Source organism: Cetorhinus maximus, chromosome 13, assembly GCF_964194155.1.
Source record: "Cetorhinus maximus chromosome 13, sCetMax3.hap1.1, whole genome shotgun sequence".
NCBI lineage: Eukaryota > Metazoa > Chordata > Chondrichthyes > Lamniformes > Cetorhinidae > Cetorhinus > Cetorhinus maximus.
In genome coordinates, this window is record NC_135891.1 from 65750864 (window position 1) to 65768401 (window position 17538).

A 17538-nucleotide genomic window follows, 5' to 3' on the forward strand; every position below is an offset into this window, starting at 1 on the left:
TCCCTTAAAAATTCTATGTCACAAGGAGAAGAATCCAAACTACTTCCTCCTATTTCTTGTGTTCTTGAATCCCTCCACAACAATCTGGTAAATCTGCTATTTACCCTCTCTAAAGCCTTGTCATCTTTCCTAAAGTCCAGAGTTGCACACAATACTCTAACTGAGGTCTAACCATGATTTATAAATTTATAAAAGCCTAGCTTCCTTGCTTTGGAAGATTTTGAAATAAAATTTTCAGGACAACTTATGTTAGGTTTTCTCAGCCCTCTAACAGTTGCTGTATTTGGCAAATGTGCACGTGCAAATCTGATATCCCTGAGAGTAGCCCTCATCAGCTGGTGTAAAATGACAGTGTGCCTTTAGATTTCCCTTCATGATCAAATCCCCTAATTGCCCAGCACCCTGGGACCAAAGAGGTGGGAAAGTCAGCCAGGATTTGCTCTCCTCACCACTATCTAGCAACTCTTGTGTAAAGTGTACATGACAAGCAAGACAGGCTTTGGCTTGACTGTGATTCACTCTTGCCTGCTGACTTTCGCTATCCAACCACGCACATGGAGATTTGATGAGGAATTGAGTGCTGCCGGCACCCAATTCCCAGCAAGATTCAGGAGCTGTAAGGGGGAGAGAGGGGATCTTTTGGAGGGGGCACTGAAAGAGTACTGGAGTGCTTTTTGTTTTATTTTAACCCTTCTAAATATGACCCTGTTCTAAATCAACAAAGGGACTTAAAGACTTCCATGTTTTATTTATTTTGCAGGTTTACTCCCTTCCATTTACAGGATTTTTGTTTTTTGTGATAGGTTTGAAGAATCGAGAGGAAAGATCCAAACACTTTTTTGACACGTCGGTGCCACTAATGGATGATGGTGAAGACAACAATCTTTATGACAACGTGGGTACACTAATCATTGGCGCCATGTTGCAGAGATACGATCAAATATAATTGTGTTATCTGGCCCCACTTTGTTTAGTGGCACAGTCCCCACTGCTTGTAGTGAGATGTGTTGGTGTGAGCGCAATTAGCCTGCTATAAGTGATGGCCTCTATAACAGGGCAGTGCTATTTCAGTAATCAATAAGATTGTTGTAGGTCATCACTAAATGATCTAAACAAGACTGCATGCAATGTGACTTACTGTGTTTGAACTGCAGCCTAACTTGAACATCAGACTACTTGGAGACTAATTAGAACTGTTTAAATACACAAGATAATTCCATCAGCAAGATATTATTTACTGATTCACCTCCTTAAGTTTGTTCTTGCATCTAGTGCACCTTAATGAGGTTGAACCAATGAGAAAGCACTACTATTTCTTCCCAACATAAATAGAGCATTTAAGGTGCTATATCTGACAACTATAAAATTGAGGTCAATGCAAATTTGTTAATGATTATTGTTTTGTGACTGAATTAAGTGACTGCCCATTTTAAGCATGGACAATTTGAAGTGGCGGGGACTGTGGTAACTTTGTACAAGGATGGCATGCATTTTGAGAGAGATGATGAATTGCCATAGGAACCCAAGTATGAAAATCAGGATCTGCATGAAAGGGAGAGTTGTGACTGGCAGCCACATAATGGGCGCTCCACAATCTTTCTGACTGTTTGTTTATAGCCATGATGGTGCCCTGTGGGCCTTGTCCCTTCATTTGCATTGTGGTGGTGTAGTGCTAATGTTACTGGGCTAGTAATCCAGAGTTGTTGACTAATGACCCAAAGAACTATTTCACATCCCATTATAAAGAGAGTGCAAATTTGAATTCAGTTTATGGAAAAATCTGAAAATGTAAAGCTGGTATCCATAAAAGCTGTTGGTTTCTCGTAAGAGCTGAACTTGATCCCTAATGGTTTTGAAGGCCTGCTGTCCTTCCCCAGTTTGGCCTATAAGTTACTCCAGAGCCACACCAACATGTTGACTATAATTCCCTCTGAAGTGGCTGAGCAAGTCACTCAGTTCAGGGCTATTAGGCAATGCATACCAGTTCTTTGTTACTTTCTTGTAAGGCGGGTGTCACTAAGGTATTGGTATAATTTAGTAAAGTGTCCTATTGTACCCTGTGTGTAACTAATTTAATTAACTGGCTTTGTCTGTTGAGGGTATGTGAACAGGTCTTCCCTGTTGCTTCCTCAGGGTTTTACAAACGATCAGTTGCTGCTGGTGGAAGAGAACACTCTGATGGTGGAAGAACGGGAGAAGGAGATCCGACAAATTGTACAGTCAATCTCAGACTTGAATGAAATCTTCAGGGAGCTGGCCACCATGATAGTGGAACAGGTGGAGTAGCTTTGGAGAAGCCTTAACATGTAAATGTGAGATCCCTTTCCAGATTTGCCACCAGAAGGAAGGAGCCATGTGCATGTGCACCTGTTTAGCCTCTGTGTTTCATTTTCAGCTCACTACAGCATCCTTCCAGTAGCCCCCCCCGCCGATCCCACTGCCTCCATTTCAAAATATGTTCCTTACTATATGCACCAGCGAATCTCAATGCGGGAGAGGCAGTGAGCAGAGGTCAGACTTCCTCTTTGAAGAAGATGGGTCATCTTAATTGGCCCAGCCTGATGTTGGGAAACCCAGTTAAACAGTCCCTCGCAGAGCAAAGCTGCAGTAACAAATACTGTGCCAAAATCAGCAATTCTGCAGAGAAACATTCTCCCACTCCCAAGGTGCCCATCCTTTTTCTGCCCCATTTCACTTTTTCAACACATTGCAGCTTGAGTGCTGGTATTCAGCTAGCTTGGTGCACAAGCTCCTGCAACATTGAAGCAGTTCAGTCATGCATCCTGCTGGCCAGGATAGTGTACTTGGTGCAAGAAGGTCTGAAAGGGCAGGGATCCGATGAACCTTTCATTAACTGTGCAGCTGCCTCATTCTTTATATTCATTTTCAGGGGACTATTTTGGACCAGATTGATTACAACGTTGAACAATCCTGTATTAAAACAGAAGAGGGCTTGCAGCAGTTGCAGAAGGTACGGCTCTCTCGGATGACTGTTTATACAGCGTTCGTTTGTCATTACAGAAAATATATCACACCAATCTGCTCGTATAGTTTTTTCAAGTTGGTATGGCTGGGTCACTAATTTAAGGTAACTGAATACCACCTGGGATTCCAGGATTCATCAGAACTGACAACAGGTTATCAACCTGAACTGTTAACACTGTTTTCCTCTCCAACGTTATTCAGATCCTGCTGTTAAATTCACCAGGACCTGAGGAAAACCCATTCTCCTTGATCTCCCGACCACTTGGCAGCAATGCCCGCTCTTGATCCCTTCCCAATTCTGAGATAATATCCAGTTCATAGGCACAGGAGGAGGCAATTCAGCTACTCGAGTATGCTCAGCTATTCATTTAGATCATAGCTGATCTGTTTTTTAACTCCATTTACGTGCCTTTGAACCATATCTCTGAAATTTGTTAGGTAAGGAATTTGATCAATTTCTGTCCGGAAATCAATTATTGTCCCAGAATCCACAGACAAATTTCCTCTACGCTTTCTGAAGAAGTGTTTCCTGATTTCACCCCCACCCCCAAACTATCTTAGTTCTAATTTTAGGATTTTGTCCTCATTAATTGTCTCACTGGGGGCATAGTTTATCAGCACCTCCCCTATTGAATCATTTTGAATTCCTTCTTCTGATCACCCTTTAATCTCCTAACCTCAAGAAAATATAAGACAAGTTGATGCATCCTGTCTTCATAATTTAACCCTATAAACCCTGGTATAATTTTAATAAAGTGGTAAATTATGCAAGAGCTTTACGGAGTAAATAATAAAAGATCATTTAAACTGGTCAGTTAATCGGGTCTAAAGGGGTCGGAGTTATGATGGCCGTTAAAGGGAAAGTTAGCAGAAATTGTTTTACGCATAACATTTTTAAAATACAAAATCACAGCTGCTAGTGAAACAGCCAATCAACATTTAAGAAGGAAATTTGAAAAATTCTTCAAGAAGAACAACATCAAAAAGCCCAAAGGGATAGGGAATAGACTAGTTGGCTCCACTGTTGAACTGTCACAGGCCCAATGAACTGAATGATGGATCTTAGGATGTGTAAAAACGAGTGTTCATATAAACTAAACATTCTCTAATAGTTTCTATTTTAAATTTTGCAGGCTGAGCAATACCAAAAGAAGAATCGAAAGATGTTGGTCATTCTGATTTTGTTTGTGATAGTAGTGGTTCTCATTATTGTGTTAATAGGAGTCAAATCAAGGTGATCGGCAGGAACTCCCCTACAGTGGGAACCCATGAGGAAAATGCACTAGGGTTGGTGATAAAAATGTCTGAGAGGGGGAACTATGGAACAAGATCAGATCCTCTGAATTCCTTCACTACAGAAAATCAGGAACATATTGTGATTGCTGTGTTGTAAATTGAGTTGGGGGGGGTTGTGGGGACGGGGGGGAAGGTGTGCTCTCTCTCTTGTGTTGCTCGTGAGCAGTACTTGGATTTGCTTCTTTCCGCATTCCTTCTTCAGCTGGTGATGTGCTAGTGGTCTGTACCCAACTGATCTCCCATTGAGGAACAGGTTCAACTTTACAAGGAGCATTGTCAGCATCTCAGTGGAGCGGAGTGGGTTCTGGCATTTCTCTAGTTTGCCTTGAGCACACTGGGTTCCTCTGCATTCCTTTCCTTTGTGTACCGATGTATATGTTGCAGCAATTCTGGTTTTGCATATTGAACTTTTTTTCCAAGAAAAAATGACTTATAACCAAGCTTATTATTTATGGTTATATCCAATAGCAACCATCAAAAGCTAAACTGAGCAAACGTTTCATGGAGGTCCAAGTGTTGTCCAGCTTTATTGTACTTCGTTTTGCTTGACATACTGTGTGCACGTTTGAATACACAGCAGCTTGTGATTTCCTTTTGGGTGGGGAGGGTGAGTTGTTCTGCAAAACATGGTAGTGCAACAATGCAGTGGGAGCCTGTGCCCATGGTTTGTTACTGTCTGCTGCCAACCCTGCCAGGTGGTGCCAAGCTGAGAGGGGAAAGGGAAGGTGGCAGGACGAATTGTAAAGTTGGCACTGTCATGCTGCTAGAGGCTGGCTCAAGAACTGTACTGGGAACTGGGACTACCTGCACGCTTGGTTGCAATTGGTGGTTGAAAGACCTAGATAAGAATGGGATTGAACGGATAAAAAAAAATCACGGCGAGGATGGAAAATATTTTCAACACTATGAGCACTGGGACACTATGTTTAAAATAAAGATCAGGTGGTGGTGGAAATCGAGCTAGCTGGGATAAACCCTGGATAGCACAGCAAAATGGGAGATCTTTATTTTAAGAATCTAGACACTTTCGCTCAAGATACCCAGAATCTGTGTAATGGTCAACCTCCCTGGGCCTCTTTCAGTGAGAGTGAAGGTTAGTCAGTGTGCTGCTCAGCTGGCTAAAACTAAACACCAAAATTTTATTATGTGATCTGTAGAATGGCTCTGAATGAGCATTAAGCACTTTGTTTATGAGTGCATACGCATGCAACTGATAATCTCGTTATGAATCAAATCAGGTGAATATTGAAACTTGGTGAGTATTTCTTTACTCTGAAACTTAATACCAATGTGTGGGAGCATAAACTAAACATTAAGAGTTGGTGCAGAACACCTCTGCTGTTCTGCATTCTGCAGTAAGAATTCTTTTTATTGTTGTATCTCTGTGACATTATTCTTTAACTGTTTAGACCAGAATAATTTATGATTTTCTTTTTAATTTTTGTCTGTATTATAAATGGAATAAGCAATGTAGAACATTTTAGTTTTTATTCTCTTCATCTTAAGTAGGAGAGCTGTTTGTAGATTGCTTGTGAAAGATTGTATGTGACCCCTTCTGTTGTGATTCCCTTACCCAGTAGCTTCATATATAACAGTTTCAACTGTGTTTGTAATAACCTGGAACTCTTCATGTACATGAGTCCTCTTTCCACATAACGGGAGTGAGCTGAATGTATTGCCTAAAGTGTACTTAACAGTATTGTGAAACTGCTTTATAACAAACTGTTTTCTGAAGGGATTGTATGTTTACGAAGGTGTCAATTAATTCAGGCTGTTCTCCTGGGTACAATAATATGCATTTATACCCTCAATGGGAATGTGAATTAAAAATAAATGGGTTGTGGTAATTTGTAACTGTTGGGTTTCTGTTTTACATTGTTAGGTAACAGCATTCAGAAGTAGAACGAGATTGTAGTGAATGCAAAGTAATGGAGAAACTTGGAGATGACGAAGGGATGCAATGTAGAAACAGACTGTTTGTATTGATTGACAAATCTGGAACTAGAAATGAAAATATGCGGTTAAACGTTGGCGATTTGACAGAGAACAGAGGCCTTTTAGGCTATGGAGTCCCCTGTGGTAATTATTATAGTAGAGACCATGTCAATGCTTAAGAATAGATTAGACAAGTTGTTGAAAGGAAGGAGAATAAAGGAATAGTGGAAAAGTGTGGACAGAGGGAACAGTATGAGGAAAAGGATACTGCTGATGTGGAGGATAAACATTAACATGTACTGGTTGGGCTGAGAGGTTTCAGTGTAGAAATTTCTATGTAGCTCTATATGAAAAATAAAGGAAATGAAAGTAAATGACTGAATTTGGATGTAGTAGAAAGGGGTACTGAATTGAGAGAGGCAGAAACTGCTGCAAAAACAAAATACTGTGGATGCTGGAGCTTTGCAATATTTAAAAATAAAGTGCCAGAAACACTTAGGCCAGCAGCATACGTGAAGATTAAAAAAAATTAGTTAACATTTCAGATCAATGTCTGATTAAATTGATCTGAAACATTAACTGTTTCTCTCTCCGCACACACTGCCTGACCTGCTGAGTGTTTCCAGCATTTTCTGTTTTTCTTCCAGAATATGAAAATCCTATTTAGAGTAGATGTTAGCAATTTGAGCAATGACCTAGATTTTAGTAAATCTTCATTGCTGTGATACTCTGCCCCACTGAAACGGTTTTAAAGGAATAAAGGATTCCTTATATGGAATAGGCACAGCTGAATGGGAAACTGGTTACCTCAGTACCCTGTGGAAATTGTCGCACCTTATAATAGCTTTAATGCTGTGAAATGCTGTATTGCAATGTGATTTTTCTCTTGTCAATAGTTTAGGACAATAATTGTGCATGTAAAATGCTCATTTAACAGAGCGTCCCATTCTGTGACTGCCCAGATTCACAGGGCAATGTTAAGCACCCACAGGGAGCTTGAGGTGGATTGCTCTGGACTGTTATTGTTGCAGTTGGCCAGAAACTCGACTGGACCAGCCACTAGAGAAGGTCAGAGGCTGCGAATTCTGTGGCGAGCAGTTCACCTGACTCGCCAAACCCTGTCTATCTACAAGGCACAAGTCAGAAGTGTGATGGAATACTCTCCTGAAATACTCTTGCCTGGATGGGTGCAGCTCCAGCAACATTCGAGAAGCTCGACCGCATCCAGGACAAAGCAACCCACTTGATTGGCACCCCATCCACCACCTTCAACATTCACTCCATCATTGGTGTGCAGTGGCAGCAGTGTGTACCATCTACAAAGTGCACTGTAGTAACCCACCAAGGCTCTTTAGACAGCATCTTTCAAACCCACGATCTCTACCACCTAGAAGGATAAGGGCAGCAGATGTACGGGAACACCACAACCTGGAAGTTCCCCTCCAAGCCACTCACCATCCTGACCACTGTCATTGGGTCAAAATCCTGGAACTCCCTCCCTAACAGCAGTGTGGGTGTACCTATATCACATGGACTGCAGCAGTTCAAGAAAGCAGCTCACTACCACCTTCTCAAGGGCAATGAGGGATGGGCAATAAATGCTTGCCTAGCCAGCGACACCCCCAGTGCATTGGGCAGTAACTGATGGGACTATGCACTCAGTCTTCGCACCTTATTTAAATTCTGAAGTTGGACTGCCTGAAGAGTGTGTCCAACAGTATATTGAAAATATTGGATTCAATATATTCTCCCAAATATTCGGGGTGGGAGAAAGCAATTATTTATGGATTTCTACATGGAATGGGCCCAATGCTATTTCTTACTCTGGAATTTGTTCCTGTGTCTGATGTGGCAAAAAGGAAGAGGGAGCACCCACGAAAATGAAAAAATTAAAGGTAAGTATCTCTGGATGCCACTCCTTGTAGTTCTCTGACTACGGATACAATATTGAACACCTAAATGTGTTTAGACAGTAGATGAATCTGACGTTTGTCCGCATAAACTGAACAGCTTGCAAACATTACTTGTGTTTTGGCATATGGTGTCCAAGGACTTCACAGAATTACATAGAATAAACAGCACCAAAACAGGCCATTTGGCCCAAACACTCCATCCTGGCTTTAATGCTCCAACCTCCTCCCGCCTTTCCTCATCTAATTCTATCAGTGTAGCCCTCTGTTCCCTTTTCCTTCATATATGTTTATCTAGTCTACCCTTCAAAGCATTTGTATTAGTTGTCTCAACCACTTTCTGTGGCAGCGAGTTCCACATTCTCATCACCCTCTGGGTAAAGGAGTTTCTTCTGAACTCCCTATTGGATTTCTTGGTGACTATGTTATATCGATGGCTTCTGGTTGGACTCTTCCCCATGTTACGACTGGTCCCCGGGCGAAGTTCCCCTAATTTGTTATGACCCCGGATGAGGTACCCCAAATTGTTATGCTCCCGAGCGAGGAGGGATGAACTGGCTCCCTTTCTTTATTCAACCCCTTCAGTTGGCCGCAACAAGGTTAATTTTAAAAGGATCCCTTCTCTCATGGATACCTTTTCCCAGTCCAAATGTATTAATTTAACCAGACTGTCTTAAGCCAAAGAGTGAGTTTATTAGTTACTAAATGCGAGAAAAAACGAATAAAAACGCAACACACGCACACAGATTAGAAATGAGAAATTGAGTCTAAAAATGAAAGTTAAAGATATACGAATCAGTCCTTTGGCTTGTCCGTGAGAAGTAGACGGTGAAACGTTGTGGCCGTTAAGTTGGGTGATTCTGAAGGTGTTGACTTTGGCAGTTGGTTTGGAGATTCTTGGTTCTGCAGGTTAGTTGAAAGGAGCTGTCCTGTTTCCTTTTCGACTGTGGCTTTTCTGACCTGTGACTTGCTTCCAGCTCATCAAAACATGTGTCAAGATAATTGTTGCTTTAAGCGAACATTGTAAGTTGCTAAAACTAATTTAAGACAGGTTAGCTACGGATAAGGAGATGCCTCGTTAATGAAGGATGATCAGGAAAGGATGAACAGCCTGGATTCTTCTTTCTCTTGAATATATACGAATCAGTCCTTTGGCTTGTCCGTGAGAAGTAGACAGTGAAACGTTGTGGCCGTTAAGTTGGGTGATTCTGGAGGCGCTGACTTTGGCAGTTGAGCAGTTGGTTTGGAGATTCTTGGTTCTGCAGAGAGAGAGAGAGCTTCTTACCTGCAAGCACGGGGATGCCCAGTTGGTGTTCTTCAGCTGTGACCTTCACAGCACACAAACACCAGAACAGAACACCAGACTAGCGCACAGAACTAGGGTTGCAGTTGGCTTTTTTAAACCCCTTTCCTTGTTTGTTTTTTCCCTTCCAGCCTTCTTTCACCCAGATGTTTTCTTTTCAACTCAACAGGAGGTGGTTTCGGCTGAGATGGTAATCATTTTTCCATTATCTCCACAACCACAGGAGATTACAGTTCAGTTTGCATTGTACCTTTCCCTTTGAAGTGCCTCTGTCTGAAGTAGGCCATGTCATGCCTTTTAGGTGCAACATTCCATTGTCTCTGAACTAGTTGGTCAAGTAACTCACATAGGAATTTTCCAGCAAGTAGTTACCTTAGTCTCAGCCAGCTTTTGCTTGTATGTCCTTTTTTAAAAGACACTTGTCTTTCTTAAAAGTTCAATATGTCCATAAGTAATTCGGGGATAGGATCTGTGGTCATAACACCCATGTGGAAACACTCAAGTGTCTATCAAAACTTTAGATAATTTTAAAAGACCTCTTTGACCATCTTTCAGCTTTTTCAAGAGAAAGGAGAACCCAGGCTATTCATCCTTTCCTGATCATCCTTCATTAATGAGGCATCTCCTTATCCGTAGCCAACCTGTCTTAAATTAGTTTTAGCAACTTACAATGCTCGCTTAAAGCAACAATTATCTTGACACATGTTTTGATGAGCACAGTGTTCAGATGCCCTTTACGACTGTGTGCATCTTGCGGTAGGCATTGTCTCTTGCACTTTGCAATCCATGGATACTATACTGACACTGGCCACAGCATTTTACCTGCAGCCTAATTTGGGTCCCATGCTCAGAACTAGAATGCCGATCTAATTTAATGAGCTGCAAAAATTCCATAAGGATGGAATTACTTAATTTCAGTTTGGAATGGATACCCAGCGAAAGTGGTTAGTAGTGCCTAACTTAGCTCCTTCAAAAAGGAGTTCAGTGGTTACCTGATTAGAAATCCGACTGAGGGTTACAGGGATAAATATGGACTCAAATGAACAGATACCCCTAAAAGAAAGATATTTTCTGCAATGTTTCAGACCATGGAATTGTGCTGGAAAGGAAGTGTCCCATTGCAGATGTATAATAGAACATATGGTTAGATTGATGATCTGGAGTTTTGCTTTATGGCCCAGTGGGAGGCAGGGAGATGTTGAAACTTTCCTCAAGATTATATGCTAAAACTCTTGAAAGAAGGAATTGCGGGTGCGATGTGGGAGAATTTGACAAGTGAAATGACCATTACATGTTCCATGTTTTTTCTATGTGTTTGTGTGAGTGTGTTCTCTGCCCTATAGAGGTAACTCTTATCTCAGTAGATAAATTTCCCAATCCTGGGAGCATGGTTCAGGAACTGGGCTGCATTCCTTAATAGGTGAATTTACATGATATAAATGACTTGATGCAACTGAGTGGATCTGCGCATGTGTATATCTAGACTGTAGAATGTCTCTACTGATCTTCCACAGATGTATACAGACTATTGTGTACAAGTAAGCAGGAAGGAAATGAAGTCATTTGACTGATTAGATGGGAATAGCTTAGAGTTATTGTGAAACCACATAAACAATGCAGATTTTCATCTGTCTTCACTGCACTGCGTCACAGTTGCTTATGTGAAGCTAAGAATTGCATTCAAACTTAAAGATATCTGATAAAGGGGAAAAAACATGTGACGGGATCTTAGCATGCCATCACTTACTAATGAAGTTGGCTGTCCCTCTAAGATGACCTTTGAACTAGTGCCAATAGCGCTTTCAGCAAACATCACTTCTCCAAGTCTGTTCTCAAACAGTTAGCTGGTGTACACCAGTGAGAACTTTGGCTCTTCCATGTTGCACCTGTACAGCACTGCTCACTGGTTGAGTATCTGCAGCTCCTGATCCAGCCCGAAGTAACAAGAAGTGAGTTCAGGTTGGAGATTTTATTGAGAAGTGGGAACTCTGCTCTTTTCTTCTTAAAAATGCGACTTGACTGAACAGGTTGTATTTAAATATATTGTAAAATAATATGAATTTATTCCTGTGTGAGTCAGGATTCTGATTGTCAGCCTGTTTCAGGATAGCATCCGTGTGATTATTAACCCACTCAGCATTGCTGCTGTTTCAAACAGATTGTAAAAATGTCTTAACCTTCCTTATGCACAGCTGTGCGATAGAAAAATGATTGTGCACTCAGCCTCTGTGCTGTAATTGTTTTTTTTTGTGTGGAAGGTGGGTTAAAATGCTTCTGATGTCTAGAAATCTAAATGGTTTAGATGACACTTGGGTACAGGCAAGATCAGTTACCAGACAGCGTACACTGTGCACCAGCTAACCTTGTATGGCTTGTGCATAGTTCACTGTCTATTCCTGTACACTTGCAGTACACACTGGGTAAGAAGGGAACCTTGCACCTGTAGCTGGTGCTGTACCCTCAGCACAGAGTCCTGGAAAACCAAGTTGTATTTTCCATCGTGAATGAGAGAACCTTTATGTAGCCTCTCTATAGAAGGGAGTTGTATTAATGGTTTTATCTCTTAGACAGATGGGATACACTGCCTGGTGCCTATGTTACACAGTGTAGACTGCACAAAATCTTTATATTTATATTTGTACAGTCTGGGGACCTGGCTTCAAACTACATGTATTTCAATTTGTGTGTACTTCTCATTTTTTTGTGTAAGCTACAGATAACAATAAAAAAGGAATTTTAAAAGTGTTAGCTACTGTAATTTTTTAAGCAACAAATGCAGCACACTGAGTGTACACCTTGATGATCTGTACTGGTTTCCATCCCTGAGAGGTCAGAGAGAAATTTTCCAGAATTTTCCCTTATGCCCCTGTTTTTTTTCTAATCTTTTCCCCATGAAATTCCAATGTTGCTGAGGATCACAAGGCTGTAATCATGATGCTGTGGTTATCATGAATGACGGTAGCTGGCCTTTTCCTGGCTGTTATTTTCGTATGTTTGTATGAACAACAGACATATAGTTTTGAGGTGAGGAGGGAAGAGAGAGGAAATCTGAATGGGCTGCATTTCGAATCCTGCCACAGCAGATGGTGGACTTTTAATTCTAGATTTTTAAAATTGAATTCAAAGTCTAATGGTGACCATGAAACCATTGCCGATTTTAGTAAAAATCCATCTGGTTCACTAATGTCCTTTAGGAAAGGAAATTCGCTGTCCTTACCTGGTCTGGCCTACATGTGACTCCAGACCCACAGCAATGTGGATGACTCTTAACTGCTTTCTGAACAAGGGAAATTGGGGATGGGCAATAAATGCTGGCCTAGCCAATGATGTCCACACCCCATGAATGAATAAAAAAAAACTGACCCTTTCAGAAATCTCCAGTTGGATAAATGCACAGATCTTTGCTCCTGTGGTATTTACTTCTTCCAATGTTCAAGGAAGTGGTTGACATGGAAAAAAAAGTATTAGTATGTCTATAGATGTTGAGCTTGAGAGGCAAACCCCAGTGTTAAAGAAGTCTTCTTGCTGTGGAGCCTTAACAGCTTCTCGATCTTTAAGAAAGAACCATGGTTGTCAAATGTTTACTTTTAAAATCGTGTTTGGGGGCCTCAAGTTATTTTTGTTCCTGTGCCCCAAGTTTGAATCCAGCCAACACAGTATAGGCTCTAAGGGTAGGTGTCAGACTGCCTGTAACTTGACACAGATTATCAATCTCACTCCTGGGTTTGCCAGGCTCCATGGTGTTAGAGTTAGCAATGCCATCTGTGGCTGAAGTGGATGTGTTCTGGAGGTAATGTAGGGAAGTTTTAAATAATGTCCAAAAATGCTGTGGTTTAGGATGTCCAAGTTTTAGTCCCTGTTTTCCGCAGACGATGGAACCTTGGGCACACAGAAAGAAAGAACTCGCAATTATATAACACCTTTCACATCTTCAGGGTGTCCCAAAGTGCTGCACAGCTGATGAAGTACTTCTCACCTGCAATAATTGCTATGCTAGGCAGATGCAGCAGTGAAATTGGACACAGCATGGTTCCATGAACAGCAATGAAAGCGGTTGACGTGGAAACAAAGTATGAATGACCAGATAATCATCTTTTGATGTTAATTGAGAGATAAATGTTTCCCAGGTCTTCAAATGAAGTCAAGATATCTTATACATCAACCTCAGTGGGCAAATGAGCCTTCAGTTTAGCATCGCATCCACCATGTTAAACGTTCACTCCCTCCACCACTGATGCACAGTATACAAGATGCACTTGCAGCAACTCACGAAGGCTCCTTTGACAGCACCTTCCAAACCTGCAACCTCTATCACCTAGAAGGACAAGGGCAGTAAATGCATGGGAACACTACCACCTCCAAGTTCCCCTTCAAACCACACACCATCTTGACTTGGAACTATATCGCAGTTCCTTCACTGTCGCTGAGTCAAAATCCTGGAACTTCCTTCCTAATAGCACTGTGGGTGTACTAACACCATATGGGCTATAGCTGTTCAAGAAGGTGGCTCACACGAGTGAAATTAAGGATGAACAACAAATGTTGGCCTTACCAGTGATGCTCACATCCCATGAAAGGAAAAAAGGTACCTTCCAACAATGCAGAACTCCCTCAGTACTGCACTGATCCGTCAGCTGAGTTTAGGGGCTTAAATCTTTGGTGTGGCCTTGAAACTAATACCTTCCGACTTGGGTGTAAGTACTAACATGACCAATCCAATCAATTAATGCATGTTCACAATTATTTACACATCTCAAGTTGCTGATGGTGATATTGATAGTCCAATTTAGGATTTAGCCACTAATGAGGCAATGTCACGAAGAGCACCCCTTTCCCCTTTCCAAATGTCCAGCCCATGAAATAGTAATAGGAAAACTTGGTGAGTGAGAAATAAATGGTGCTGTTGCCTGGGCTTTGAAGGCCAGTTTACTGGAGCTCTGAACCACAGATTGGACACTTGCTTTAATAGAGTTGCATGTGCTGTGACAGTGAAGGTTCAGTTTTTGGTAAAAATGAGGTTGAGCAGGTCAATGTTTAGGCTAAACACCAGCTACTGGCCTGGTCGATTTTCTAACAGGATTCACTTCCCCTAATTTGAATAGGCTACAGACTCAGGAATAGCTTGGCTTGTAGCATGCTTGTCTGGTGATCAAAAAATCCAGTGAGAAAGCAGCTCTTAAAGGGCTGCAGCTAATTTTATTTTTAAAAAGGGAGAGTTATGATGGAGACAGAAAAGTGGACTAGTTGATTGCAATAGCATGTGAACAATGCTACTCCCCATCCTGCAGGAGAGTTAGAGGTCCTGCTGCAGGATATGTATCGAAGCAGGTTGGCTTTATTTATAGCTGACAGCCAGGGTCCAGTGAAAGCACTGATATTGAAGGAGGTCACTGACCACTTCCATCTTGCCACATAGATTCTCACACTGGCTTTAAATTAAGAAAATATCTGTAGGCATTAGAAGGAATATGAAAGAATCTGTACCAGAATGGAACTGCTGCATTCTGGATAATGGTCATTGTGTGGCCAAATAATTCTCTCGCCAAATATCTGGACATTACTTTATAAATCCCCTCTGCGTATAGACCATAGAGATGATATAGCTACCAGCTGTGATACTGTGGGCTTGAGTGGAACCTCGATGCCTGTTTTCCCTAGAGAAGTAATGGTGTTGCCCCTTGTAAATACTGTGTCTGCTGTTGCTTGATACAGATTGACTGCCTGGGGTGACTTGGAAGAATACAGCGTCACACAAGCCACAATTTACCTTGTACCATAACTTGTCTTGTGAGACAGGATCGGTAAACACAGGTTTCCTTTGACATTGCCAAGTATATGCGGAAGGGGTCCAAGTTTAGTGCACAACTATAGATAGCAGGCCTGATTAGGGTTGCCAACCCTCCAGGATTTGAAGATTAATTTCCAGGACACTTCTTTGACTACCTTGGGAAATGGTGGTTAGTGGTAATGTCATTAGACTAGTATTCTAGAGGCCCTGGCTGATACTCTGGTGATATGGGTTCAAATCCTACCACTGCAGCTGGTGGAATTTAATTTCAATTAATAAAATCTGGAATTGAAAGCTAGCATCTGAATTGTAAAAGCCCAACTAATGTCCTTTAGGGAAGGAAATCTGCCATCCTCACTTGGTTTGGCCTACACATGACTTCAGACCCATAGCAATGCAGTTGATTTTTAACTGCCCCTCTGAAATGGCCTAACAAGCCACTCTGTGCAAGGGCAATTAGGAATGGGCAACAAATACTGCACTTGTCAGTGACACCAACATTCCATGAAAGAATAAAATAGTCATAGGAACATTTAATGATTTATTTTTTTCATTTTCTTCAAACACTTGTTTATTATTCAGTTAAGTATTACAGATAGGGATGGGGAAAATGAATGATTCTTGACTGTCAGTCCGTCAAGTGATTAAGACTCCATTCATTATCCAATTAGCATAAAAGATTGGGCACTATGAGAATGGGCATGTTGGGTGATCAATGGTGGGAGCATGGGGACAAAATGGCTGGAGATCATCTGATGAAATCTTCCAGAATATGTCCTTATACCTGAGGTATCAGTGCACCTGCATTTGGTGGGCCCTTATGAACCCTTCTACCCCAACATCAGGCTTTCTTAGAAGCTGCCCAGGAATGGCAGGATTCACTCTTCTACAGTACAATTTTTTTACTCTTTCATGGGATGTGGGTGTCACTGGCTAGGCTAGTATTTTTATTGCACATCCCTAATTAACCTTGAGAAGGTGGTGGTGAGCTGCCTTCTTGAACTGCTGCAGTCTGTGTGGTATAGGTACACCCTGTTAGAGAGGGAGTTCCAGGATTTTGACCCAGCGACAGTGAAGGAACTGCAATATAGTTCCAAGTCAGGATGGTGTGTGGCTTGGAGGGGAACTTACAGTTGTGTTGTTCCGATGCATCTGCTGCCTTTGTCCCTCTAGGTGTTAGAGGTCGTGGGTTTAGAAGGTATTGTCAAAGGAGCATTGGTGAGTTGTTGCAATGCATCTTGTAGGTGTCACTGCTGCTACGGTGCGTCGGTGGTATAGGGAGTTGATATTGGAGGTGGTGGGTGGGGGTGCCAATTTGTCTTGGATGGTATCAAGCTTCTTGTGTGTTGTTGGAGCTGCACCGATCCAGGCAAATGGCAAGTATTCCATCACACTCGTGACTTGTGCGTTGTAGATGATGGACAGACTTTGGGGAGTCATGAGGTGAGTTACTCGTCACAGGATTCCCAGCCTCTGGCCTGCTCTTGTAGCCACAGTACATATATGGCTGGTCCAGTTCAGTTTCTGGTCACCCCCAGGATGTTGGTAGTGGGAGATTCAGTAATGATAATGCCATTGAATGTCGAGGGGAGATGGTCGGATTCTCTCTTGTCAGAGATTGTCATTGACTGGCACTTGTGTGGTGCAAGTGTCGCTTGCCACTTATCAGCCTGAGCCTGGATGTTGTCCAGGTCTTGCTGCTTATGGGCACAGACTGCTTCAGTGTAACTAAGAATACAACCAACAAAAAAAAAATTGAGAGATCCCAACAAAAATACCTAAAGTATAGGGGGAATTGCAGCAATGTTTAATAGAAAATGTAAAGTTTTTTTGTATAACCATGAATTGGCTGTTTGAACATACACATTTATTCATTCATTCAGTGAATAAGCAACAGGCTGTGCCTAAGGTCAGAAATCCAGCTGAGTGTCTGTATTTAAATAAGTATATTCGTATAGATTTCCTATCCCCGGATGTAAAACATTCCCATGTGCTTCATCCTCCACACATAGATTTCAACTTTGAATAAATCCACCTCAATCCTGACAGCCCTGCTATGAAATTGGTGGTTTGTGTCTATTTTGCTGAGATATAACCCCAGAAGAAGCACAGACAAACTTTAAGATTCATTACAATTCTGTAGTTTTGATAGAAAATCATCAGTGCTAAAACTGTGCATCTTTCTAAATCGAATTAACTCCAAGAAGTTTGATGTTTCATGTCCTAGTGGTCTGACTGTATGTCAACCACAGAACTTTGCTGCAGCGCAATGTTTCTGGGCTGCAGCAGGGTAGCCGGTGCTTCTGGAAGCGGAACCTTTG

At 41.7% G+C, this 17538-nt stretch overlaps 1 protein-coding gene across 3 annotated transcripts in view; it reads left to right on the forward strand.

The window, feature by feature from the left end:
• The window catches only part of stx16 (syntaxin 16), a 30732-nt gene extending 18558 nt beyond the window's left edge, over nucleotides 1-12174 (forward strand). For all 3 annotated transcript variants that reach the window (XM_078555465.1, XM_078555466.1, XM_078555464.1), the window contains exons 5-9: nucleotides 804-895; nucleotides 2134-2277; nucleotides 2891-2971; nucleotides 4119-6531; nucleotides 6587-12174. In XM_078555465.1, coding sequence (XP_078411591.1) covers nucleotides 804-895; nucleotides 2134-2277; nucleotides 2891-2971; nucleotides 4119-4223 — 422 coding nt within the window. In that variant the 3' untranslated portion in view covers nucleotides 4224-6531; nucleotides 6587-12174. The remainder of the gene's footprint in view (nucleotides 1-803; nucleotides 896-2133; nucleotides 2278-2890; nucleotides 2972-4118; nucleotides 6532-6586) is intronic.
• Nucleotides 12175-17538: the final 5364 nt, after the last annotated feature.